General features: G+C 43.2%; 1 protein-coding gene across 1 annotated transcript; it reads left to right on the forward strand.

The window, feature by feature from the left end:
• The first annotated feature begins 4,792 nt into the window (after window positions 1–4,792).
• On the forward strand, window positions 4,793–10,115 carry MARCKS (myristoylated alanine rich protein kinase C substrate). The gene is made up of 3 exons (XM_087817566.1): window positions 4,793–4,905; window positions 6,072–6,226; window positions 8,015–10,115. The coding sequence occupies exons 2-3, from the start codon at window positions 6,125–6,127 to the stop codon at window positions 8,906–8,908; spliced, it is 996 nt and encodes a 331-aa protein (XP_087673692.1). The 5' UTR covers window positions 4,793–4,905; window positions 6,072–6,124; the 3' UTR covers window positions 8,909–10,115.
• Window positions 10,116–25,826: the final 15,711 nt, after the last annotated feature.

The following is a 25,826-nucleotide window of genomic DNA, read 5'->3' on the forward strand; positions in this document are numbered from 1 at the left end:
GAAACTTTGCAGGCCAGAAGGGAGTGGCAAGAAATATTCAGAGTGATGAAAAACATGGAACTATAACCAAGATTGCTCTACCCAGCAAAGCTATCATTTAGAACTGAAGGTCAGATAAAGAGCGTCACAGATAAGAAAAAGCTAAAGGAGTTCATCACCACCAGACCAGCACACTACAGGAAATGCTGAAGGGTCTTCTTTAAGAAGAAGCTAATGAACAAAAGAATCTGACAAACTAAATAGATCCAGAGACAGTGATGCAGGTAACAGACGATCATATTTCAGAGGAAAGAGGGAAGGGGGGTGGAGGGTGGGGAGAGATTAACCAAATAAGTTATATGCATATATGCATAACCCATGTACACAGGTAATAATGGGGTGAAGGCCTGGGGAGGGGGTGGGAGCAAAGTGGAGGGGGTCAATTTGGGGGGAAAAATGGGACACCTGTAATACTCTCAACAATAAAGATAAATTAAAAAAAAAAAAAAATTTTCCCGGCCAGGTGTGGCTCATCAGTTGAGCATCGGCCTAGGATCCAGGCGATCGGGGTTTGATTCCCAGTCAGGGCACATGCCTGGGTTGCGGGCTACAGCCGATCAATGACTCTCTCATCATGATGTTTCTACCTCTCTCTCCCTTTCCTTTCCTCTCTCTGAAATCAATAAAGATATATATATATATATATTTTTTTTTTCTACTTTTTGCTTACCTTCCTCTATTCTAGAGTTTGTCCAACCCTTTGGTAATCTTTTCGAATATAAAAACACTTGCTAATTATTATGCCTGAAGAGCAGTGACTAAACACACACTCATATTTACAGTGGTTTTATAGTAATCACCTGGGGATCTGGTGGGGATCTAACACTACAGAAACTTCATTCCTACCTTAGATGTGTTATCCTTGAGTCTTCAGAGTAATCAATGACTCTGATGTCTCCTAACTATGAAAGAATCTTTTTTATCTGAGTGCTACTGGATAGTTAGTAAAGAACACTAAAGCAAAGTCTAATTTAAGTTTCAGTATATTGTATTAATAAATTACTACCTAGTGTCTTAAAACAGAAGGTACTCAGGGTGGGATTCACCACTCTCTTGTGTTTTACATATTTTATGACTTGGCTTCAGAAAATATTTACATATGGAATGATCACAACTCTATATTTACATTCCAAACCAGTCCTTGAGCTCCAGACTCTGATGTCTGAGCATTTCACTTTTTCAGTAGGATGTTTTATAGGCCCCCTCAAAATATATCCAAACTAATCTTTTGACCTTTCTGGCAAACCCATTTGAACTATTACCTACTCAGGGGTATCACTATTTCCTCCATCTGAACACAACTTTCCACCTCTTTACCTGACTAATGCCTACTATTCCAGTAGGTTTCCACTTAAATATCACTCCTTTAAAAAGGCCTTCTTCAACCTTCTTAATTAAATTAGACCATCTTATAGCACCTTGTGTTTTTCTTCAGAGCCCATATGACCATTTACAACTACATATCTATTTGTGATCTTTTTGTTCAATTCTAACTTCTCTCTCTTACTCGGTCAGAAACACCATTATGAACTCCCTCACCTCTTCAAGTCTGCTGAAAGTTTATCTTCTCAATGCAGCCTTTCCTGATCTCCTATATAGAATTTCAATCCTGCACTCCCAGCTCCATAACTTTGCTCTAGTTTCTCACCTTCCTCACAACACTACTTACAGACCTCTAATATTCTATACAATTTGCTTACTGATATTTATTAATTTTTGTTTTTCTCCCCACACTACAATGTAAGCTCTATAAAGATTTCTTGTCTCTTTTGTTCACTGATGTGTTCCAATGCCTAGCACATGATAAGAATTCAATAAATATCTGTTGAATGAATGAGGGGCTTTGTCTGTTTTGCGCCACACTATATTCCAAACAAATCCATTTTTATGGAACTAAAGTTCAGTTAATATAAAATCTAAGATGAAAAGTGGAGCACAACACTGTAAGCACATTGGGACCTCATATTTTGTTTATGAATGGATGCTGCTGAATGCAAGCTTTCAGATAAAAAAAGTATATTTAATTTGGAATCTAGAAAGTGGCACTTGTCTTTTTAATTTTTTTAATTGTGTGTTTTTGTTGTTGTTGTTTAAATATATTTGTATTAACTTCTGAGAGAGGAAGGGAGAGAGAATCAAACCAGTGATCTCCTGGTACATGGGACAATGCTCAACCAACAGAGCCACACCAGCCGGGCTGTTTAATTGTTCTTTTTTAAGCACACAGTTAATACCTTTGTTCTCTTTCTTCACATTCTAATACATTTTAAAAGATAATACAAAGTGGAAGCTGCATGAAAGGGAATACCATGTCCATGCTCTTCCTTGGTGTCCGCTGATGTCTAGCCCCCTTTCTGGTACTTAGCAGGAGCTGAATAATTTAGGAATAAAAGACCAACCTATCCAGTGAAGTGAGGGCACAGGACAGCACTGGTAAGCTAAACAGTGCCATGCAGTAGTGGAAAAAGCTGGGGACTTGGACTCATCAAGGGGGTGAGCTGCATTCCTGGTTCTATCATCTGACAAAATTCAGCAACTTCCGTGGGCCTATTTCTTCACCAGGTAAGTGAGGGGATGAAACTAGGAGATCCAGTTCACTTTAGTTCTACAAAACGTAAGCTCCATGAGGCCAGAAACTGCATCTGTCTTGTCCACTGTGTGAAAACAAGGCCTAGATCAGTATGTCTGGCACACAGTAGGCCCTCGAGAATTTGTGGCAAGATCCTTAAAAACTCCTCCCAGTGCTAACATTTTAAAGAAAAAATAACTTTGAGGTGTCCTAAATAAATTATTCTTTTTCTAGAATAAACCATATCTAGTTTATCATCTTAAATATCCTATCGCATGGTACAAATAAAGACTAGCTGCCTGCCTGTTTGTTCCTGGTGGGTTGGTTACACTTTTACATTTTCACTGTGACCTCTCGGGTTCGTTAGTCTTTTTATATAAATAATCACATTTCTATAATTAACACTTTATTTGAACCTCTAGCTCTGACTCTGAGAATACCAAACTGCTGAGAAACTACACGTTCACACCGTACAACCTCCTGGGGCTCCAGTCTTGCTGGCGGTGCTTCGCTGCCATATGCAGTTTCGGGGTAGGAGGACGTCTCCCCACTTCCCGGCCTCCTCCCCCTCCCCCAGCCTCCTCCGCACCCTCTCCCGCAGCCGGGGCTGCCCTTCCCGGCCCACGCGGGAAGAAGGCGGGGAGAGGAGCTCCGCGAACAGCGCCCCCGCCGCGCCGCGCGCCCGCCCGCCTGCGCTCCGCCCGCCCGGGACCGCGCCGCGCCGCGCCCTGCGCTGGAAACGCGCTTCCGCGGGGAATGGAAACCAGCTCCTCCGCCGCGTCCCAGGGACCGCCGGCGGGGCGCGAACCTGGCTGTTTACATTTGTTTTCCAGCCCCGGAGCTGCCGTGGGAATTGATTGGTTCTTTCGAGACCCCGACGCCGGGGGTCCCCGCCCCTCCGCCCCCCGACGCCGGGCCTGGGCCCCGCCCCCTCGCGCAGCCATCTGTTCCTCTGTCTGTCTCCTCCTCTCTCCTTGGCACCCCTTTCCCCTCCAACACCTCCCTGCTCCCCCCACCCCTGCTCCGCCCCTTCCCCCTCACCCCGCCCGGGGCTCCGAACCCTCCCCGGCCGTTGCCAAGGAGACAAGCCGATACCAGGCAAATAGGCATTCGAGAAAGAAAAGGGGGGAAAGCTGCACCGCAGCCTGGTAACAAAGGAGCAATAAAAGTGGCCCCCAAATGGAGGGCTAAGGACGCGTCTGCGAGAAAATTCGAAAGCTAGCTAGCAATCACCCCAAGCTACACCGGGAGGGGAATGCAGAAGAAGGGGCGTGATTCACGTTGGGGGTGGGGGGAAGCCAACAGCCTTAAATGAGCTTTTCAGAATTGCCTGGATGGTGGCTTTAGATCACCCCAGTTTGCTTTTCAAGTTGGAACTCCGTTGATGCAGGGGACTCGCGCCCATCGCGGCGGCTGGGGTCTTGTGCCAGGTGGTAACACATTTGGCAACATGCACTTCGATGGACACATCTTCCCATCAGCTCTGGGGAATTTGCCTTCGTGATTGAATGATGCTTCTGCAGGAAGTGGACAATGAGAAGAGGAAGCGTCATGTAACCATGCAGTTTGCTGGTTTTCAAAGTAATACTTTAACAAAGAGTTAGTGGCTTGAACCAACCATCTTTTTCACTCAGAGCGTGACCCATTTCCCTACAATGAGCAGAAAATAAAACTGAGCATTCAGCAAGCACCGGGAGAAATGAACCATTCCCGCCACTGCTTCTCACCTCCATCAGTGAAAGATTGTCCATTTCAGGATCACTAAATGTACACGAGAAAAGGTGGTCTTGATTTGGACACGAGTGAAAACTTTGGAAGCAAAAATGTAGGTGGTAGGAGAATACTTAATAGGCTATAGCCTTGATTTTTGCCCCACCCCCGCCCCATTCTTTAAATCCGTGCCTTGTCTTTCACACACAAACAGCATCTGGTACTTCGGTGGCAAGAGGTGCAAATGGAAGTATCCTGTGTTCCCTTGTCGAAGCTTTTTCTCTGACTCAAGGTACTCTTGGGACGTCCAGGGGTCTTCTTGCTGTGTCTCAACATACAGTTTTTCCTTAGCACTGTCGATCCGGTTTAGAATTCCATCGCCCCTGCCTCCCTCCCTTCCCGGAGCCCACTCGCTTGCATGCGCATTCGCACACGTTCAGAAACAGAGTCCATCAGATCCTGGCAGCAGGCTGAAAACGATTCACATCGACGCGGATTGTATCCCAACTGTGAATATGGATTCGTACACTCGAGACTGTCTCCTTTCACCGTAGAGGAAAACTGTCATTTCATACAGTGACAAAAATGTGAGCCGTCTTTTGTAAACGGCCCTCACTTTATATTGTGTGCGCGTAGGGGTGGGGGTGGGAATCACTAATCGAGAATTGCCAGAGAGGGGCATCTGATGAGCGCCGCAGGCCAGTCTCGAAATATTTTATTCCATGCCACTGTGGGATAGGGAAGGGAGCGTGGCTTCGGCGGCTTGCCGCTTTTGCGTTTTCCACATCTGGCCTACAGACCTAATTCTAACTCGAGATCTCTTTTGATGAAATTCGATCTTCGCGGTTTAAATACCTTTCAATTTGGGGCGACTGAACATTTGCAACCGTTAAAAAAACAAACCCTGTTCAGTATCTGTGAAACCAATATGGACCGCAGAGAAAGAAAACATGCACACAAATCCCAGCCATTGTCTTTAACACGCACACACACACACTCTCTCTCTCTCGCACATACACATAAACACATGGGTAAGGTGGGGGAGGGGAGCGAGTGCAGGGAGACGGACGCGGATATAGACCGACGAGAGTCTGAGCGAGTCAAGTTAAGGCTTTCTCCGCCCCCAGCCACAAGTACCCCCTCCCGCGTTAATTAATTACAAACAAAGCCAGCCAATCGAGGGATGCGCTATTATTTTTAGCAGAGGTAGGGGAGAGCCATGTATTTTTAACTGATGTATTTATTTGGAGGACATTAATTTTTGGTCTAAGACTGATTTTCAAACCGTTTGCAAAGCGCGGCTCCATTGTTCGCCGGGCGCGCAGGCCCCGCCCCCTGCTTTGTGTGCGGCGAGCGGATTGGCCGGCGCCGGCGGGGGCCGCGTCAGCGCCCGCGAGCCCATTCATCTGTGCACTTGGGCGTTGGACCCCGCATCTTATTAGCAACCAGGGAGATTTCTCCATTTTCCTCTTGTCTACAGTGCGGCTACAAATCTGGGATTTTTTTATTACTTATTTTTTTAAAAAACTACACTTGGGCTCCTTTTTTTGTGCTCGACTTTTCCACCCTTTCCCCTCCCTCCTGCGCTGCTGCTTTTTCATCTCTTCGACTAAAATTTTTTTATCCGGAGTGTATTTAATCGGTTCTGTTCTGTCCTCTCCACCACCCCCACTCCCCCCTCCCTCCGGTGTGTGTGCTGCCGCCGCCGCCGCCGCTGCCGCCGCCGCTGCCGCTCGCCCCGTCGTTACACCAGCCCGAGGCTCTTTGTTCCCCCCTTGGATCTGTTTCTTTGTTGAAGAAGCCAGCATGGGTGCCCAGTTCTCCAAGACCGCCGCGAAGGGAGAAGCCGCCGCGGAGAGGCCCGGGGAGGCGGCTGTGGCCTCGTCGCCTTCCAAAGCGAATGGGCAGGTAAATTCTACCTGTGATACCGGTTATTTCTTTGATGTCTTTCTCTAGTCCCGAAGCTTCCCCCTTTCTCCTAGTCGCTCCCGAGGCGCCTTCGGCGGAGAGGAGCGTGGCTCGATGCCAGTCTGAAAGTTGAATGGAAAGCGATAGCCTAAATTGTCAATTTCTCATAGGAGAGGTCTCCCCCCCTGCCCCAAAGGAGTGGCTCCCGGGGAATCCTGGCGAATTCTTGTGTAGACGGGAGGAAAGAAGTGATAAATGGTCTAAAATGGCGTGTTCCGAGCTTGGCAGAACGTGACTAGCTGGGTGCTAACCCCCGCCGCCCCCAGCCAGGTTGCACTTGTGTCTGATGGTCACAGAGGTGCTGGGGTGGCTCTCGCATTTGTTGCCGAGACCGGTCGCCTTCCCGATTTCTGAACTGGTGTGATTGTGCGTGCGGGTGGGGAAAGTGGGGGTGGGGGCGCCGCGGGATGGCGGCGGGGACGCGCTATCTCATTGTACGCCGGGGCGGCGTGCCCGGGTTCTTGGAAAGGCGGCCGCCTGCAGCTGGGCAGGAGGGTTTCACCGGCTTTCGATGGGGCTTCCCCACTGTTCTAAGTCTCTATTCATTCCTGTCTGCAGTTACACACCCCTTTGGTTTTTAAATGGTGTCCCTGAGATGGAAAGTCTCTGTGGGTCCTTGAATCTGTCCAGGTAGTCAAGAAAAGGCAATTAGCGTGTTCGGTCGGGATTGTTCGTGTGCGTGGCTCCGCCGCCGCGGCGGGGGCCGCCCTGGAGCCGGCCAGACCCAGGCGGATGGCCACGGTCGGGTGGGCGCGAGAGGTCGGCCGTGGGTGGCTGCTTCGCAAACACTGGGCACCCACCACGCCTCTTTTCCTAGAGCAGAGGCCGTGTTGCTTCGCCTGCTCTAACCTATTGAGGAAGGCAAGCTCTGCCAAGAGGATTTGAACCCGTTAAAAATGCAAAATGAGCCGCGCCCCGGCTTCGCAGAATCCCTGGCGAAGGTGGGCGTGGAAGCGGAAGGGAGACCTTAGAAATAATGGGTTTTCCCCCTGCCCGGTTGGTTTCATTCGGACCAAGATTCCAGCAAGGCACCTGAGCTTTGTTTGCGGACTCTCGGCTGCGCGATCCGGGCTCGGGGGCGCCTCGGCCGGCGGGCAGGGCCAGGCTGGGCAGGGCCGGGTGGCCCCGCGGCCCCGCCCCTCCGGGCTCGCCGCCGGCGCCCAACCCCGTGCGGCGGAGGCGCAGCGCCCCCTGCCGGCCGCAGGCCCGAGGCGCGCTTAAGGCTTTTGCGCGCGCAGCCCGGGCGCTCTTGGCCGGAGCGCTGGCCCCCCGGGAGTTCTCGGGTGTTTCCAGAGCCCTTTGGGGTTTCGGGAGAAAGGGGATGTGTAACCTAGACGCAGACCACCGCCTCTGGTTCTGCGCCTTCCTCCAGAGGGCGTTTGGTGTATCATGTGTTACGTGGCTCCTTGCTGCCAAGGCCCGCGAGCCCGGGGCCGGAGTGGGTTACCCCGGCCTTGCACGCTTTGGGCTCTGCCCTTGCAGATCCGCAGGCACTTGCTCGGTAGCCGAGGCGACTGCTGTGCCTTCAGAGCGCCCGAATGGCACTGCGCCCGTTTCTCCCTCCAGGTCTTGTCTCGGCATCTAATCCCGCCTCCCCGTGCCGGGGGGGGATGTGGCTCCAGAGCCAGTCGGGCCCCTCGGGGAAGCTGGTCCTTCGCCGCCCGGGGCGGGGGCGGGATCGGCGGCGCCGGCCGCTTCAGTGACGCTCCCGCTTTTTATGCCCCGCAGGAAAACGGCCACGTGAAGGTCAACGGCGACGCCTCTCCCGCGGCCGCCGAGCCGGGCGCCAAGGAGGAGCTGCAGGCCAACGGCAGCGCCCCGGCCGCCGACAAGGAGGAGCCCGCGGCCCCCGGGAGCGGGGCGGCGTCGCCCGCCGCGGCCGAGAGGGAGGAGCCGGCCGCCGCCGCTGAGGCCGGGGCCGGGGCGGGCGCCGCGGAGAAGGAGGCCCCGGCGGAGGGCGAGGCCGCCGAGCCCGGCTCGCCCACGGCCGCCGAGGGGGAGGCCGCGTCCGCCGCCTCCTCGACGTCTTCGCCCAAGGCCGAGGACGGGGCCGCGCCCTCGCCCAGCAACGAGACCCCGAAAAAAAAAAAGAAGCGCTTTTCCTTCAAGAAGTCTTTCAAGCTGAGCGGCTTCTCCTTCAAGAAGAACAAGAAGGAGGCGGGAGAGGGCGGCGAGGCCGAGGGCGCGGCCGCCGAGGGCGCCAAGGACGAGGCCGCGGGGGGCGCCGCTGCGGCCGCGGCCGAGGCGGGCGCCGCCTCCGGGGAGCCCGCGGGGGCGCCGGGCGAGGAGGCCGCGGCGGGCGAGGAGGGGGCGGCGGGCGGCGACCCGCCCGAGGCCAAGGCCGAGGAGGCCGCCGTCGCGCCTGAGAAGCCGCCCGCGGGCGAGGAAGCCAAGGCTGCGGAGGAGCCCGGCAAGGCCGAGGAGAAGGCGGAGGCGGCGGCCGGGGCCAGCGCCGCCGCCTGCGAGGCGCCCTCGGCCGCGGGGCCCGGCGCGTCCCCGGAGCGGGAGGCGGCGCCCGCGGAGGAGGCGGCGGCCTCGGCCTCGTCGGCCTGCGCGGCCCCCTCCCAGGAGGCCCAGCCCGAGTGCAGTCCGGAAGCCCCCCAGGCGGAGGCGGCAGAGTAAAGGGCCAGAGGTTTTGAGATAATCGAAGAACTTTTCTCCCCCCGTTTGTTTGTTGGAGTGGTGCCAGGTACTGGTTTTGGAGAACTTGTCTACAACCAGGGATTGATTTTAAAAGATGTCTTTTTTTTTATTTTCCTTTTTTTTTTTAAGCAGCAAATTTTGTTTTTCCCCCTCCCCACAGATCCCATCTCAGATCATTCTGTTACCACCATTCCAACAGGTCGAGGAGAGCTTAAACACCTTCCTCTGCCTCGTTTCTCTTTTATTTTTATTTTTTGCATCAGTATTAATGTTTTTTGCATACTTTGCATCTTTATTCAAAAATGTAAACTTTCTTTGTCAATCTATGGACATGCCCATATATGAAGGAGATGGGTGGGTCGAAAAGGGATAGATATCCGATGAAGCGATAGGGGCCACCGTGGGGAAGGTTAGTGGTGCATAGCATTGCCAAGATACTGTGCCACTGCAGATGATGGTGTAAAGGCTTAGTCTTTTTTTTTTTTTTTTTTTTAAGAAAAGTTATTAGGATGTATTTTGTGAGGCAGGTTTACAACACTACAAGTCTTGACTAAGAAGGAAAGAAAACATCAATACCCAGATTTTTAAAAAGATTATAGTCTTAGGAGTTCATTTAAACCATAGGAACTTTTCACTTATCTCATGTTAGCTGTACCAGTCAGTGATTAAGTAGAACTACAAGTTGTATAGGCTTATTGTTTATTGCTGGTTTATGACCTTAATAAAGTGTAATTATGTATTACCAGCAGGGTGTTTTTAACTGTGACTATTGTATAAAAACAAATCTTGATATCCAGAAGCACATGAAGTTTGCAACTTTCCACCCTGCCCATTTTTGTAAAACTGCAGTCATCTTGGACCTTTTGAACACAAATTTTAAACTCAACCAAGCTGTGATAAGTGGAATGGTTACTGTTTATACTGTGGTATGTTTTTGATTACAGCAGACAATGCTTTCTTTTCCAGTCGTCTTTGAGAATAAAGGAAAAAAATCTTCAGATGCAATGGTTTTGTGTAGCATCTTGTCTATCATGTTTTGTAAATACTGGAGAAGCTTTGACCAATTTGACTTAGAGATGGAATGTAACTTTGCTTACAAAAATTGCTATTAAACTCCGGCTTAAGGTGTTCTAATTTTCTGTGAGCACACTAAAAGCGAAAAATAAATGTGAATAAAATGTACAAATTTGTTGTGTTTCTTTATGTTCTGATAAAATACTGAGATTTCTAGGTCTTAGGATAATTTTGAGAAAGATCTTGCATGCCATCAAACAGTAAATTATCTTGTGGTTTTTAATCTGAAGTTTTCAAACTCTGAAATTAATAATCAGCAGTGTCAGATTACATACAGGAAGATTTTATAACATTCCGTGTCAAACCTGTTAGCATTTATCTGCATTTAGTTTTCATTTAAAAATCGAACAATTATTTTTATTGTAGTTATATAGCATGTGAGAATAAGTCATTTAATACAAAAGTGGTGGGACCGAAGACAGTTTAAATGTCTGTGAAAATTTCATAAAACTAAATTTTTTTGTCATGCAGATCCAGAAACTTAAATTGATAATGACTGAGTCTATTTCATTCAAACTGCAGATGGGTCATGAAAAGGGGCCAAATGTGTTTCAAAAATTGATGCTGTATTACCTGCCATTGTAATTGCTTAATGCTTGGCTGATTCTGTTATACCTTAGGAAAACAGGCTGATGTAAAGAAGTAATGGTGATGAATGGACGACATTGTCAATTTATGGGCCTTTAGTACTTGTCTCAATTCAATAATTGTAAGCAATTTTTTTAATGAAAGTAGTAGTGCATTAGCATCTTGTTACTCAAAGGAAAAGAGAGAGAATAATACTTCCTTATATAGTAATAATCCTTACTAGTTTACCTCTTTTGCTCTTTACCACCTTATAACTGGATTTCTTTACCCTAAACTCAGTTGAATTTTAATATAAAGATGTATACTGATTACCATTCTTAAATACAAAGAAAAGTTGTTTATGCACACCTGCTTGACTGTTTTTGAGCAGTGTGCCTTGTAGGGTTCACAGGAAGTCGGTGAACCACATTTGTAACAACTGAATGCCAAATCTTAAATTCATTATAACAAATTAGTTTTTGAAATGCACTTTTAATTGGAATAATGGTTCAAATAATAGTTCATGACCCCTCCTTATCAAACACCTTCCCCATTAATAAAATCACAATGTTTGGAAGAGTGTACTTTCAGCTGGGGTTTCTAGATTTTGGAGGATCATGAAAGTTGAAAGTCAAATCTGGTAACCAAAGGACTGCTGTATCAGGTCTTTCCCACCTTACTAACTTTTTCTTAAATACCTGCTTGGCCAAGTACAGTGCCTGGTATGTGGTAGGATTCAGAAAAAGGATTTTTAAAAGTATAACTCCTGAGTAGTCAAAAATACTGTGTAGCCAACTATATTGCTAGGTTTGTTCTTTTAACAGCTGGAATTTATTAAGATGCATTATTTTTATTTTAATCATTGCCTAAAACACTTTGGGTGGTATTGATGGAGTGGTGGGTTTTCCACCAAGTGATTAAATGAGATTTGACATATATCTTTTCATCCAAAGTTTTGTACATCACATTGTTTTCTAATGGAAAAATGTTAATATGGCTTTTTTGTATTACTAAAAATAGCTTTGAGATTAAGGAAAAATAAATAACTCTTGTACAGTTCAGTATTGTCTATTAAATCTGTATTGGCAGTATGTATAATGACATTTGCTATGGTTATAAAATACTTCCTTTGGATTATAATAATCATTTGATCCAATTCCTATTGCTTGTAAAATAAAGTTTTACCAATTGCTATAATAAAGCTTGCAAAAATAGGATTTTTTATAAATTTAATTTTAAAATGCAAGTTTTAGAGAAAAAAAATTTAAATTTTAAATGTTGATGGTAAGTATAACTTATTCAGTTAAGGAATTTTAGAAGGTATGCTTGGCATACTCTGCATATGAAATATCCACTGAAGCTGAGTTACATACTCAAAAATATTTTTAATGATGGAGCTTAATATATTTGAGAATACAATTTGTTTACATTTTCCCCTCATGAATATAGACATAGTCAAGATTTTCAATTAAGGTTAGGGATTTGGGAAGAAGGGTGCTTTTTGTATTCATATATTTTCAGTGGGAATGGGATGCAGTTAACGTAGATAGCCCAAGTTAGCCTTGAAAATTAAAAGTGGTTAAGTAACTGGGCTGTTAGCTCTTATCTTTTCATTATTCACTCTGCAAATTGAACACTTTCTCTCCACTTCCTAGCTGTATGAAAGTGCTTAAAGCAGGGAGTAGCTAACAGGGATTTTAAAAGGCTTTCAATCTAAATGTTCCAGTCCCTGCTGGGGATTGAAGTTCAAGCACTCCTTTAAATTACACCCAGCAATGCTATTTTAAAAATGTAAAATATTTTTAAAAGGCGTGAATATTAACCATATTTTATGTTAACTGAACTTCTGATCCTGAAATACTGTCCAATTCTCAAGATGAACTTTAAGACAAAAATATCTGCCTTCATACGATTTAGCAGCTACAAGTATATGAAACCATTATTGCAAAATTCTAGAAATCCTCATAATCACACTTCTAGTGTTGATAAAATTAGGGCATAAGCCTTTTTAGTACTAGCCAATGAAAAAAGACTCAGTTGCTGTTATTACAACTCTCATATTTGGGGGAAGGTGAAAGGCAACAGGACTATTTATCACTTAGGATTTCAGTAAATATAACAAATCTCAAAGATTGTCTTCCTAACAAGTGGGCAAGTGTTCCTTAGATTTGACGTGAATTAAGGACTGGATGTAGTGCTAGAATTCTGTACCTAGGTGATTAATGGGGGTGAGAATAGGAAAGGAATTTTATAAATTGGAAGTCTAGGGAAGACCTCAAAGCAAGCCTTTGATGACATAGATGAAATTTGGAACTTTCCATCCAATAAAAATATAATGCAAGCCATGTGATTTTAAAACTTTTAGTACACTTTTTAAAAAGAATAAAATTAATAATCTATGTATCCAAAATACTTAAATGTGAAATCAATATGAATATTATTGAGATATCCTACTACTTTTTTTCTTACCAAGTTTCTGAAATCCAGTGTATTTTATACTTACATCTCAATTTGGACCAGTCACATTTCATGTGCGCATTGGTCACACCTGGCTCCTATATTGGAGAGCACGGGTGGAGAATTAGAGACTGATTCGAGGAGCAAGTAGAAATGTTAGGATAGACACTGTTTGCAAAGTGTAGTTTGTGTAATTAATTCCATGAGCTTCAAGGGTTTAACTTTTGAGCCAATGTTGACTTTTAAAATTTCAAACCTTTTAAGAATTGATGTTACAAATAAATAATAGTGAGATTCTGAATGGACTTGTTATGGGCTGAAAATTGAGTCCCCACGAAGTCCACGTTGAAGCCTTAACCCTCACCCGGTACCCTAGACTGTGACTGCATTGGGAGATAAGGCCTTTGAAAAGGTGATTAAGTTAAAAATAAGGCTGTTAGAGTGGGCACTAATCCAATCTGATAGGTGTCCTTATAAGAAAAAAAAAAATGGACACACAGAGACACCAGGGGCACACACACACATAGAGAAAACACCATGTGAGGACACAGCCAGAAGGTGGCCACCTGCGAGCCTTAGGGGAGAGGCCTCAGAAGACACCAAACTTGTCGGCACCTTGATTTTGGACTTCTGGCCTCCAGAACTGTGAGAAAATTCTGTTGTTTAAGCCACCGGGAATGTAGTACTTTATTATGGCTGCCCTTGAAAACTATTCCAGGATTCGGGGTAAGAATGGGAAAGTTGTCCTTACCTGAGCATGTAGAGAATTTACTTGCCTTTTCTCTCAATGGAAAAACAGACTGCTTTCTAGCTTGAGAATTTTATTGTTATTATTACCCTAGAAAAGAGAAACATAGCTTAAAAATTAGAAAGGTAAATTATAACTTAATTTTTTAAATGTCTTTATTGATTTCAGAGAGAAGGGGAGGAGAGAGACAGAAAAACACATCAGTGATGAGAGAGTCATTGATCGACTGCCTCCTGTGTGCCCCCTACTGGGGGTGTAGCTTGAAACCCCGGCATGTGCCCTGACCAGGAATCAAACCTAGATCTCCTGGATCATAGATCGATACTCAACTGCTGAGCCATTCTTGATTAATGAATTGATAGGAAAGATCTCTGGAACACAAATAGTAAGACTATTATCTAAAAATACTATTTAATGTTATGTCTGAATTTATGTTTTTATCTTTTCCTTGCAATTTATTTGTGCAAGAAACAGTTGTTCTATATTTTCCACAGTATGAATTTTGCCAATTGCACCTAATGCTCTCATTCAATATAGTCCTCTGTCTTTTCTGTATTTCTTGTATTTTCTGTAAATTGATCATTAGATCTAGATGCTTGATCTGATTCATGTTCAAAGGACAGTATAGATGATGGTGTATAATTCTGTCAGGAGGTACATAATGTCTGGTTGTTTCTCTTTTTGTGATGTTTGAAACCATTGATCTTTACTTAAATGCATTAATTAATTTAGGGTTGCCAAATGGTGTTATGTTAATTGTTCATTCCCTTTTTCATTTATTTGTTCAGTTACTTCAATGAAGAGAACTTTCGTCAACCATTTGGTTGTCCTGAACTACATGTCACAATGAAAAGGCAAAATAAGTGTTTGATTTTTTTATTTACTAATTTTAAGAATAAGTTGGTTCCCTAATATTCTTCAAAGGTAACCAATGATGAAATTTGTTTGTTTAGTATCATTATACATTTATAGATTTAAACTTATTTTATCTAAGCAATATAAGTGATGCTCAAATTGACTGACAGATTGTCTTTTAAAATTACAGAATTCAGTAAATGCAATTAGTTTAAATTTTATTAAGATGCTACTTGGGAATGTGCTAAAAGATAAATAGAACTCAACATTTAGTTACTTTACTCAAATGAAATGGATTTACATATTTAAGTGTTAGCACATCCCTAAATGTTAGTTGAGGTGTCATGCCCGGAAGCCTTCTGTTTACATAATTTCAAAGAAATGGGAGGCATTGCAATTTTTTTTCTTACCCTCTAATTAATGCTGTATAATTATATTTAAATGTCATCAAAATGTATCTACATAACACCTTACTCCATGTAAGAAAAATGTCTGGAAATTTATGAGCATGAGGCATCTCAGCAATCACCAGTCATGGAGAAGTGCATGTTGGCACTTGATGAAGCAGTGCACTAAATAGAAGGTGTTGGTCAACAGGCAGTACTAATTTCCCTAGCAAAATACCGAAACTCCTATCATGGAGAACGGGTCAGTGAAACTGGCACTTTTTAAAAATAATTATATTCGCTGTAGAGCCCAGAGGCTCTTAGGCCAGGATTAATTGGCAGCTTTTATGAAGAAGTTTTGAGAAAGTCGACTCTAAATGTCCATATGAAATATTCCTTTCTAAGCTAACTACCAACTAGAGCTACTTATTTTAGTCTTTGTGAAAGACTGGCAAGCATTGGATGAGGCAATAGATCATCTAAAAAAAGATTACGTTTGAATAGATTTGATGACACTTGATGAAATAAAGAGCCTATGGACTTCGTCAGGTCATATTAAAAAATATTAATTGCTGACTAGAAGAATAAATTAATTATCTTGACAAGGTCATTTTTTTCCAGTCTTCGGGGTGCTCTGTAGCTCGTGAGCTGGATCACAATAGTACAAACAATGTCTTTTTTTCTTTACTCTTATACTTCCTGATACATTGAAAGCATAAGGTATTGCTAAGAATTTTGGAATTTTTAAAATCACAATTTTAATGTTTTAAAAAACTTGTTAGTATATAGCTTCTAAATGTACCTCATTTATTTAAACAGAAGTGTTAATTATTATTTGTATTACTTAAATGGTACTTTCGGGGGAAGTGGCTCTCCTTGGGGAGAAAGACTGCCGGCCTCAGGCCATCCTGAGCTCCTCAGCCAGAGCTCATCTCAAGTAGTATCAGTGGTCTCTCCTTTCTCACTCTACCTTCTTTTTTTTTTTTTAATCCTCACCAGACGGTATCTTTCCATTGCTTTTCAGAGAGAGTGGAAGGGGGAGGGAGAGAGAGAGAAACATCAATGTGAGAGAGACAGAGACTCATGGATCGGTTGCCTCCCGCACGCGGTCCCGGGCCAGGGATCGAGCCTGCAACCGAGGTTTGTGCCCTCGGCCAGAACGGAACCCAGGACCCTACGGGCCGCAGCCGACGCTCTAACCACTGAGCCAAACCGGCCAGGGCTGTACCTTCATTTCTAAAACATTTCCTCATCTGACTAAAGCATGCAGGAGTGAAGAGAAGGAAAAGGGGCTCTTTTTGAGTGCACACATGTTTCATGCATATATTTCCATATCAGAGATGACAAAGAACCATTAAAAATGTTAGTCACTGGAATATTAGAGTTGGAGGGGCTATCAGGTGGGAAAGAGTTTTAATCATTAGGTAAATCTGAGGGTGATTTATAGGAGCAGAAAGGGTCTACTGAGGAAGAATTTAAGGCAGTAACATTCCTCGGGAGAACAGAGGCAACACCAAAAACAGTCAATGAAAGAAACACATTTCCTTTGTTTTGAATATCATGTATTTGCTTATAGAATGTTTAAAATGTATATCACATTTGTTTTTTAAGAGGTCATATCAGAGTTGATTTTTCTCTCTTCTTTTTTTCAGTTTCTGTACAAAGTTACACCACTACTGAGAAGGGGAGATCCTGTAGCCAAGGTGAAAAGCAATTAAAATTAATTCTTGTGGTAAACTTTAGGTTAAAGTACCAACCCACCCACCAACATGCCAGACCTCAAATAGAGGTCTGTGTGTGCAGGCTGATAAGACTTTTCTGAGGTATTAAGTTAATTAATTACCATCAGAAGAAAGAGCTGCCAGAGACAGCTCTGGAGAAATAGAGACGCAAAATTATTCCTATATCGCTGAGCCTTAAGTCCTAGTGTTTCCAACATACTTGTTCAAATGTAGCTTCCTTGTTTTTTCTCAACAAATTCCTCCCGGATGATGTCAGAAAACTGTTTTATCTGTGGAACTCAGTGCTGGGCTGAGGTTTTTTTCATAGGGTTATCAATACTTATTGAGAGTTTTTTATATATGAGCTATTGTGCTAAGTTTTCAGGATACAGCCATTAAAAGAGACAGATTTCCTGCCCTTGAGGAGTACAAGAGCTACAAGCAAGACTTGTATATGCATTATGAAATACAACAAAAGCTGGGGGACGGGGGGAGAGTGGATTTATATCTTCGAGAAAATTTAAATGCTAAGAACAAAATCAAAATATGAAAAAGAAGTGCTAGAAGGATCCAGGGCAGAATTTCTAACTAGGGAAAGACCCTGCTCTGCATAATTTGACCACATAAAAGCAAAATGTTATACATAGCAAGAGATACTCTAAGCAAAGTCAAAAGAAAAATCACAAGCTGGGAAAAAATATTTCTAACATATTGTAAATAAAGGGTTAAATTTCCTGAAGAGTTTTTATAAATTAATTTTTAAAAATCCACATCCCAGTGGAGACTCAGCAATGGACATGGATTGCTAACTTAGGAGAAAATATAAACGGCTCTCAAATATATTAAAATATGTTCAGCTTCATTTATAGGAAATAGAACTACAAATTGAAATTATACTATTTTCTACCTATTAGATTAGCAAAAATGAAAAAAAATCTGATAACACACAGTGTGTAGTGAGGGTGTGGGAGAGTAGTGACTTTCATATATTATTGGTAGAAGTCTAAGTTAGTGAAATCTCTGAGATAACAATCTTATACTAGTATCAAAACTATAAGTGCATATTCTCTTGTAGCCAGAAATTTTACTTTTGGGGATTCATCCCACAGATATACTCACACATGTGAAATGACATATATACATTATTATTAATTGCAGTATTCACTGTTTGTACCAGCAAAAGGGTAGCAAGAGTAGAAACCTGAATGTCCATCAATAGAGGTTGGGTTAAATAAATCAGGGTATATCCATATGATGGAATACTATGTTTGTTTGTTTTTTAATCCCCACCCGAGGATATGTTTTTATTGATTTTAGAGAGAAGGAGGCAGAGAGACAGAGAGAAAGAGAGAAACTTTGATTAGTTGCTTCCAGTACTCCCCCTGATTAGGAATCGGACCCACAACCTTTTTGGTGTGTGGAACAACGCTCCAGCCAACTGAGTAACCGAGTCACCCGGCTGGGACAAATACTGTGTGTTTTTTGGTTATTTATTGTTATTCACAAACCACCCCAAAATATAATGCCTTAAAACAATAACAACTATTGATTTTTTCTCTCAAAATTCTGCATGGGACTGGGCTTAGCTTGAAAGCTCTGTTCTGTTTGATGATGTCTGCTGATCTGGAGACTCAACTAGGCTGTATTGTCCAAGACTGTTCTGTCACAGGCTGGCAGTTGGTGCTGGCTGTCGGATAGACGATCAGCTGGGATTGTTGACCAGAGTGTATTAGCATTAGCTCTCCTCCCTGTGGCCCCTCCTCGTGGCTTGGGCTTCTTCCAGCAAGATGGCTAGCTTCCAAGAGGGAGTGTTCCCAGGGAGGGTCAGCTTTGGAAGCTACGCAGCACCAGTTCTGTTTCACTCTATTGACTAAATAAGTTACGAGGTCAGTCTACATAGAAGGGGAGAGAAACAGACTCCATCTCGTGACAAAGAATTGGTGAAGATCTTTACGCTACCAAACTATGTATCTATAAAACTGAGTGAGGTGATATTTTATATACTGATTTGGAATAATTTCTGGTACTCATTGTTAAGTGATGGGCGTATAAGAGTGTATATAATATGATAGTATCTGTGTATATAAAAGTGTGGGTGGAGGAGAATATACTTATTGCTTATTGTGTCTAAGAATATCTTCAGGGAATACACAAGAAGCTGAGTAGCTAGGCCCAGGACTGGAAGAATATTCACTGACTTCTCTTTATATCTTTTGAATTTTGTACAATATGAATCTATTATCTATTTTAAAAAGGTAAACCATAAATTTAAAAATTAAAATAAATAAATAAAAATTTTAAAAAAATAAAAAGGTAAACCATAAAAATTATAACATGATAAGTATTACAGTATATATTTCGTGCACCAAAAATTAAGGTATATTTAGTAGAGAACAGGGAATTTAAAAATCTATTCCTAAAGATCTATAATTTTGATAGTGATTGTATTTATTCTAATGTGACTGGAGCTCAGAAAACAGAGCCCTGACTACCAGCATTGAGAGAATGACCCAGGGCGGCCATACAAAGAAGTGGCTGTTATCACACTGTGCCAGGGCTTAAAGAATGAGAGAATGGCCTACACATATCGGTAAGTTGCGGTAAGAAGAAATTGATGGCTTTTATTTTTGTTTTACTGATGGCTTTTATTTTTGTTTTAAAGAGGAAGAAAGGTCGTCCCTTGGATATAAGTTTTTAAGGATTAAAAAGAAGGCTGAAAGAGACTCAAAATTTTTGGCATTGAGTTGGAAATGAGTAAGAGAAGCAAGAAATAGATTAGCTAGGTTAAAAAAATATAGGAGTTTGCAATGCTCCCATTAACACAGTTATGAAAGTTTTCTCTGCCAACTCAGATGCAGAGAAAACTGATCCAGGATTGAGGATGAGCAGGACAGGTGTGGGAGAAGGACAGGAGAGCGTGGAAGGAGGCTGGCGTGAGATGTTAAAGCTATGGGCCATGCAATCCTGACAGGAATCCAGAAGAAAAGGGAGGTCATGGGAAATCAGCAGCACCCCTGAGGAACCAGAGGGCGGCACTGGGAGTAAGGGTGGTGAAGTTAGACAAGCAGGAGATAATTTGATTATTGGTTTGACCTTGAAGATTTCAAAAGAGGGACAATTCTGGATGAAGGAACAATCCAAGGAATGGCTGACCATGGGCTTCTGCTTGGTTGTTAGAAGTGTATTGCTAGTATTGCTACTGTTTTATTTGGGGGTATTACTTTTGGACTGATAAGTGTAAATTGGATAAGTCCACTTACAACATGCACATGGTTCTAGTTACTATATTTCACACACCCAACTAAAACACATGACTTCACAATGGCCCCTACTCTTTGGTAATTTATTAATGTATTTATATGAAAAACAACACAGTATACTACACACACAGTATTTTGGTACCATTTTAGAAAACTGCAGAATCAGAGCTTATGTAGACATTATAGGAATAACTTTAAAAATGACAAAGAATGCCCAAAATTAAGTACTTTCTAACATGCTTAAAATACAACAATTTTGAGTTAGACGTTAAACTCTTCAGTAGAAGAGGCCATTTATGAACTCAGTGCATTCAAATACTCCTTTTTCACTCTGGGCTCCTCAAGCTCTACCAGCGTTTAGGAGAGTGCAGGTCAATAGTAAGAGATAAATAATACTCTTGTTTATGTTCCTAATTGGTGATTTTATTTTTATCTTTTGGGGAGATGATCGCAGCTAGAATAACCCCACCTTCCCCTCCAGAAGGATGGATGTGATTCTTTCTAGTTCTATTCATAGTTTAAAGAACAGGCGACTTCCCTGCTCAAATTCCAAATTCCTTAGGAAAACAGAAGCTGCAACAAAACCACACCAGTAACTTCTACTCACAGGTCTGTTTTAAAACAACTTGGGAAAGGTCAGCCTATTTGACTTCCTTCTATTGTTGAATTCACCCAGTTCCTGATTATATTTCAGCACGGTGGTGATTTTAAAGGATATTCCTTTATCTGTTTTGATTTTCTAAGCAACATAAATTAGCCAGGAGCTTTCTTTTCGCCCTGAATAGTATTTGCCTTGGGAAAAGATTAGCTGTGATAAAAGCTGTTATCTTTGGTGGCCTTTGCAAGAATATCTATGGCACTTGACTGGAAACCCATTGAAGAGATAGGGTAGAAGTGAGCCAAGGAAAGCTTACCAGTGACGATGGTAAGCACCGTATCTTGATCCAAAGGCCAAGGACACTCTTTGGTAGATTAAACACTAAAATTTAGACTTACAGAAAATAGGCTTTAGCCTTCACACTGTGGTTTCTGTTTGTTTTGATTTCTATCACTTTGAAGTTATTAGTTTTGCCTGAAAATACACATTTATACCAAGCAGTGGCTGAGGTGAGTATGGCATGCAGAAAATTGCTCCTAAGGAAGTCTTATGGGAAATTCAGAATAATGTATTATTTTTATATATGTCATTTTATTGATTGTTTTTATACTTTTAACTACCAATCTAGTCTAAAAATTTCTATAGTTTTCTATGTAACCTCAATATTTTTAGTTCATTTTTATTTAGTTTGTTTTTAAATGCTGCACAGACAATATCTGGTAGTTAAAGTGAAATTCATTGTATTCAACTCCAAAAAGAGAAATGATCATCAAAAGCACCATTTGCAAAACAGACGAAAGGACAGGTGGGAGTAGTCTAGGGGGAGATAGTGCTGGGTTAGCCATGTTCAGAACATAATTTTTTCTCTCCAATTACTTGAGTGTGTGCCATGAGCAAGCCTGCTTTTAGACTTGCAATAATACTACTGGCCAGAGGAATGTTCTGAAGGCAATTAAATATGTGCTTTAACAGTGTTTAGAAATTTGGCTACCAAACAAGTAAGCTAAACGTGGGAATAAGAAGTGTAGAGCAGGGGTTGTGAGCAGATTCTGCTCTGCTGAATTCCAGTGCCATGACCTTGGGCAATCTATTTAACCCCTCTGTGCCTCGGTTTCCTCACCTGTAAATGGGAATAACTAGTGTGCTCACTAAGATTGTGAGGATTAAATGAGGTAGTAATATATGTAAAGTATAATATTATTATAAACAGTGCCTGGTACTTAGAAGCACTCAGACATCAGAGGGAGTACTCTGCCTACTTTTTAAGTTGGGTGTCGATTGTAGCCAAGCCATTAAAATGGTGTAGGTTTTTTTAAAAATGTCCTTTTCTAGAGAGAAAGAGTAGGAAGACCAACAAGTCTTGGATTCTACGAAAGGACTGCAAGAGGAGTGATAATTAAGCACTTTTTATACCAAGCAGGAAAGGCTGTGCTTTGAGCTTGTAGACTTCCTGGCCTGGTGCATTGCACTGTAAATACTGTTCAGGTGACAATAGAGAAGAAAGGAAAAACTACCTGATGCTACTCAACATGACATTAATAAACTTTGAAGTTTCCATGTGTCTTTTTGATTGAATATGAACTATAGTAATTTCACATGAATATACTACTATGTACAGAAAAACAACTGAATTCTGGCACTATTAGGACCACTTAACAGGGAGAATCATTTTGTCAAGGGTTTCTTGTTAGCAATTAAGTAACTAAACTCGGTTGGGTTCCAAAGCCAATTGTCTTTATAGGGAGATTCATTCCAGAGCACACACTGTTTAGGAACAAGTTTAAGCCCTGCAACTATTCCATTTGAATTATAATGGAAACAACAGCATTTGACATTTAATAACCCATTTAAATTTGTTAGAAATCTCAGTGGAAATCACTGTGCAGATAATATCTATGACATGCTATGAGTTATGGAATTTTTATTTTAGTGGGGTTTATAAAGTTTTAAAATATTTAAAATTTTTAGTATTTACTATTTCACATTTTTACATAAAGTAGTTCACAAACTTAAACTTAAAACTGTTTTTTAATTCCTGACTGGGTAGCTCAGTTGGTTAGAGCATCATCCTAAAGCATGAAGGTTTTGGGTTTGATCTCTGGTCGGCATATACAAGAAGCAACCAATGAATGCATAAGTAAGTGAGACAACAAATTGGTGTTTTTCTCTCTTTTTCTCTCTCCCTTCCTCTCTCTTTAAAATCAGTCAATAAATATAAAATTTTAAAGTATTTTTAAAGTATTTTAAAACATATGTTTAAAATAACCAGTAAAGGGCTTCAGAACAAGATGGTGGCGTAGGTAACCTCTGCACCCGCCGCCTCCCGCAACCACATCAACATCACAACTAAAATACAGAACCACCATCACTCAGAGCCTCCTGAGATCTGGCTGAAAGAAGCCCCACAGCCAGGGAGCTGAAGCAGCACCGAGACCGGGAGGAGGGGCGGAGACTCTCCTCGGGCCCACACCCGGTGCCGCGGGTTAAACGCAGGAAGGACATCTCGGTGGCGGAGGTTCCCCGGAGGACTGAGGGGTCCCAGGCCCCCAGCCCAGGGCCCCAGGGCCGGGAAGAGACGTCCCCACAACTCTGGGCTGTGAAACCAGCGGGGACTGTGGCTGAGGGACATGAGGGTTCGGGAGCCCCAGCAGCTCCTCTAAAGGGTGGCGCTCGGACTCACTCAGACGCTCCCTCTGAGCCCAGCGCCGGGAGCAGCCTGAAAGGACCCGGGACACTCGGGGGGAACTAACCTGCCAGAAGTCAGGGTAAGAGCTGGAGGGGCAGCTCCCTCCAAGACAAAAGAGCTGGCAGAGGCCATTGCTCCTTTGGCAACTCCTCCCCGCACACAGCCGGCAGGCAGGCGCCATGTTTGAGTCGCCAGCACCTGACTCACCTTTGGCCCCGCCCCGTGATTCCCCGAGTCCCCGCCCCTCCCCACCTGCAGCTCATCCAGGCCATTTCCAGGGGCTTTTCTGGGCAAGTGGCCTCTCCAGCCTCATGCTTAGGGCTTTCCTAAAATCTCTCAAACAAGCAGCAGCGGGCCCCATATGGCTTGATAAGCAGCTCCAGGCCTGGCACTAGTGGCAGCTGCATTGGCTCATAGCTTGGCCTCTCCTGGACACCTCCAAACCCAGCACAAGTAGCAGCCAACTATGGTTTGCTGTGTGGCTCATGCTGGGTGGCCCTGGGCAAGGCACTGGCAGAGGCTGACTTTGCACTTCCCGGGAGGCCCCAGAGACAGTGCACCTGGTGCTCAGACTCGAACACGCTGGATTACAACCCTACCATATCCACGAGTGACATACCCAAGGGCTGCACTTGGTAAACACCAAAGCTCCACTGAAGTAAATCCTGCTCCATAGGGGTGTCTCCAGCACAGCAGCTCTTTGGCTATAGTTGCAACTTGTCCTCACAGCTGATTGGTCTGGGGGTCAGTTCCTCCCAGTGACACCAACAGCAACCAAGGCTCAACTACAACAGGACAGTGCACACAGCCCACACAGGGGAGCACCTAGAAGGCCCAGCTCAGCTGACTGGGGAGGCTGAGCCACTGGACCCTACAGGACACCTACTACTCGAAGCCACTCTACAAATTCCAGGAGACATAGCAGCTGTACCTAATACATAGAAACAAACACCTGGAAGCAGCCAAAATGTGGAGGCAAAGGAACATGTCACAAAAGAAAGAACAGAAGAAATCTCCAGAGGAGGAACTAAATGAAATAGATCCAAGCAAGCTAATAGATACAGAGTTCTGAATTTTATTTGTAAGGATGCTCAACCATATTAGTAAGAGTATGACAAAAATAACTGAGAAAATCGATGACCTAATAAAGTACCAATTTGAAATGCAGGCTACATGAACTGAAATGAAGAATAATTTACAGGGAATCAACAGTAGAGTAGAGGACGCTGAGAATCAAATCAGCAATTTGGGACATGAGGAAACAAAAAGCACCCAACCAGAAGAGCAAAAAGAAAACAGAATCCAGAAATATGAAAATAGTATAAGGAGCCTCTGGGACAACTTCAAGAGGCCCAACATTCATATTATTGGGGTGCCAGCAGGAGAAGAAAGCAAGAAATTGAAAACCTATTTGAAAAAATAATGACAGAAAACTTCCCCTACCTGGGGAAAGAAATAGACTTACAAGTTCAGGAAGCACAGAGGGTCCCAAGCAAGAGGAACCCAAAGAGACCCACAGCAAGACATATCATAATTAAAATGCCAAAGGTTAAAAACAAAGAGAGAATCTTAAAAGCAGCAAGAGAAAAGCAGCGAGTTACCCTCAAGGGAGCACCGATACAACTGTCAGCTGATTTCTCAACAGAGACTTTGCAGGCCAGAAGGGATTGGCAAGAAATTCAAAGTGATGAAAAACATGGAACTACAACCAAGACTGCTCTACCCAGCAAAGCTATCATTTAGAACCGAAGGTCAGATAAAGAGCTTCACAGATAAGAAAAAGCTAAAGGAGTTCATCACGACCAGACCAGCACTACAGGAAATGCTGAAGGGTCTTCTTTAAGAAGAAGCTAATGAACAAAAGAATCTGACAAACTAAATAGATCCAGCGACATTGACGCAGGTAACAGACGATCATATTTCAGAGAAAAGAGGGAAGGGGATGGAGGGTGGAAAGAGATTAACCAAAGAAGTTATATGCATATATGCATAACCCATGTACACAGTCAATAATGGGGTGAAGGCCAGGGGAGGGGGTGGGAGCATGGTGGAAGGGGTCAATTGGGGGTGGAAAATGGGACACCTGTAATACTTTCAACAATAAAGATAAATTAAAATAAATAAATAACCAGTAAAAAAAATAAAGTTTTAAAAAGCAAATGTGAAGAAAATTTAGAGAAAAATGGGAGTACCACATTGTCATAATGATTACATTATAGGTCAAAAGGACTTTGAATATCATTTAATTTGCCCACCCCTGGTCCTGTTATAGATAGGCTGCCTTGCTGCTCAAGTATGATGATGCTCCCAGAGGTTGTGCGGAACATGTGTGGCCTTTAGTGGTACCTTGGTGATAGATAGAAAATAGAAATAAAAGGACTTGCACGTACTTCGTGAGAGGCTTGGTTTTTTATTGGCTTCTAGGGTCCTTTCCAAACTCCATACTGTTGAAATAGAAGTTGACCAGCTAAATCTAAATTCACAGTATAACAGAACACATTGTTCAGTTAAATTAAGTAGAGATATCAAAACTGATCTAAATCTT

This window comes from Miniopterus natalensis, chromosome 5 (genome assembly GCF_054644295.1).
Source record: "Miniopterus natalensis isolate mMinNat1 chromosome 5, mMinNat1.hap1, whole genome shotgun sequence".
Classification (NCBI taxonomy): Eukaryota; Metazoa; Chordata; class Mammalia; order Chiroptera; family Miniopteridae; genus Miniopterus; species Miniopterus natalensis.

Bases quoted from the DNA above. Each gene is read 5' to 3' on its own strand.
- MARCKS (XM_087817566.1), top strand. From the start codon at position 6,125: ATGGGTGCCCAGTTCTCCAAGACCGCCGCGAAGGGAGAAGCCGCCGCG. The intron at 6,227-8,014 runs GTAAATTCTACC...TATGCCCCGCAG, and splicing joins CTTCCAAAGCGAATGGGCAG to GAAAACGGCCACGTGAAGGT.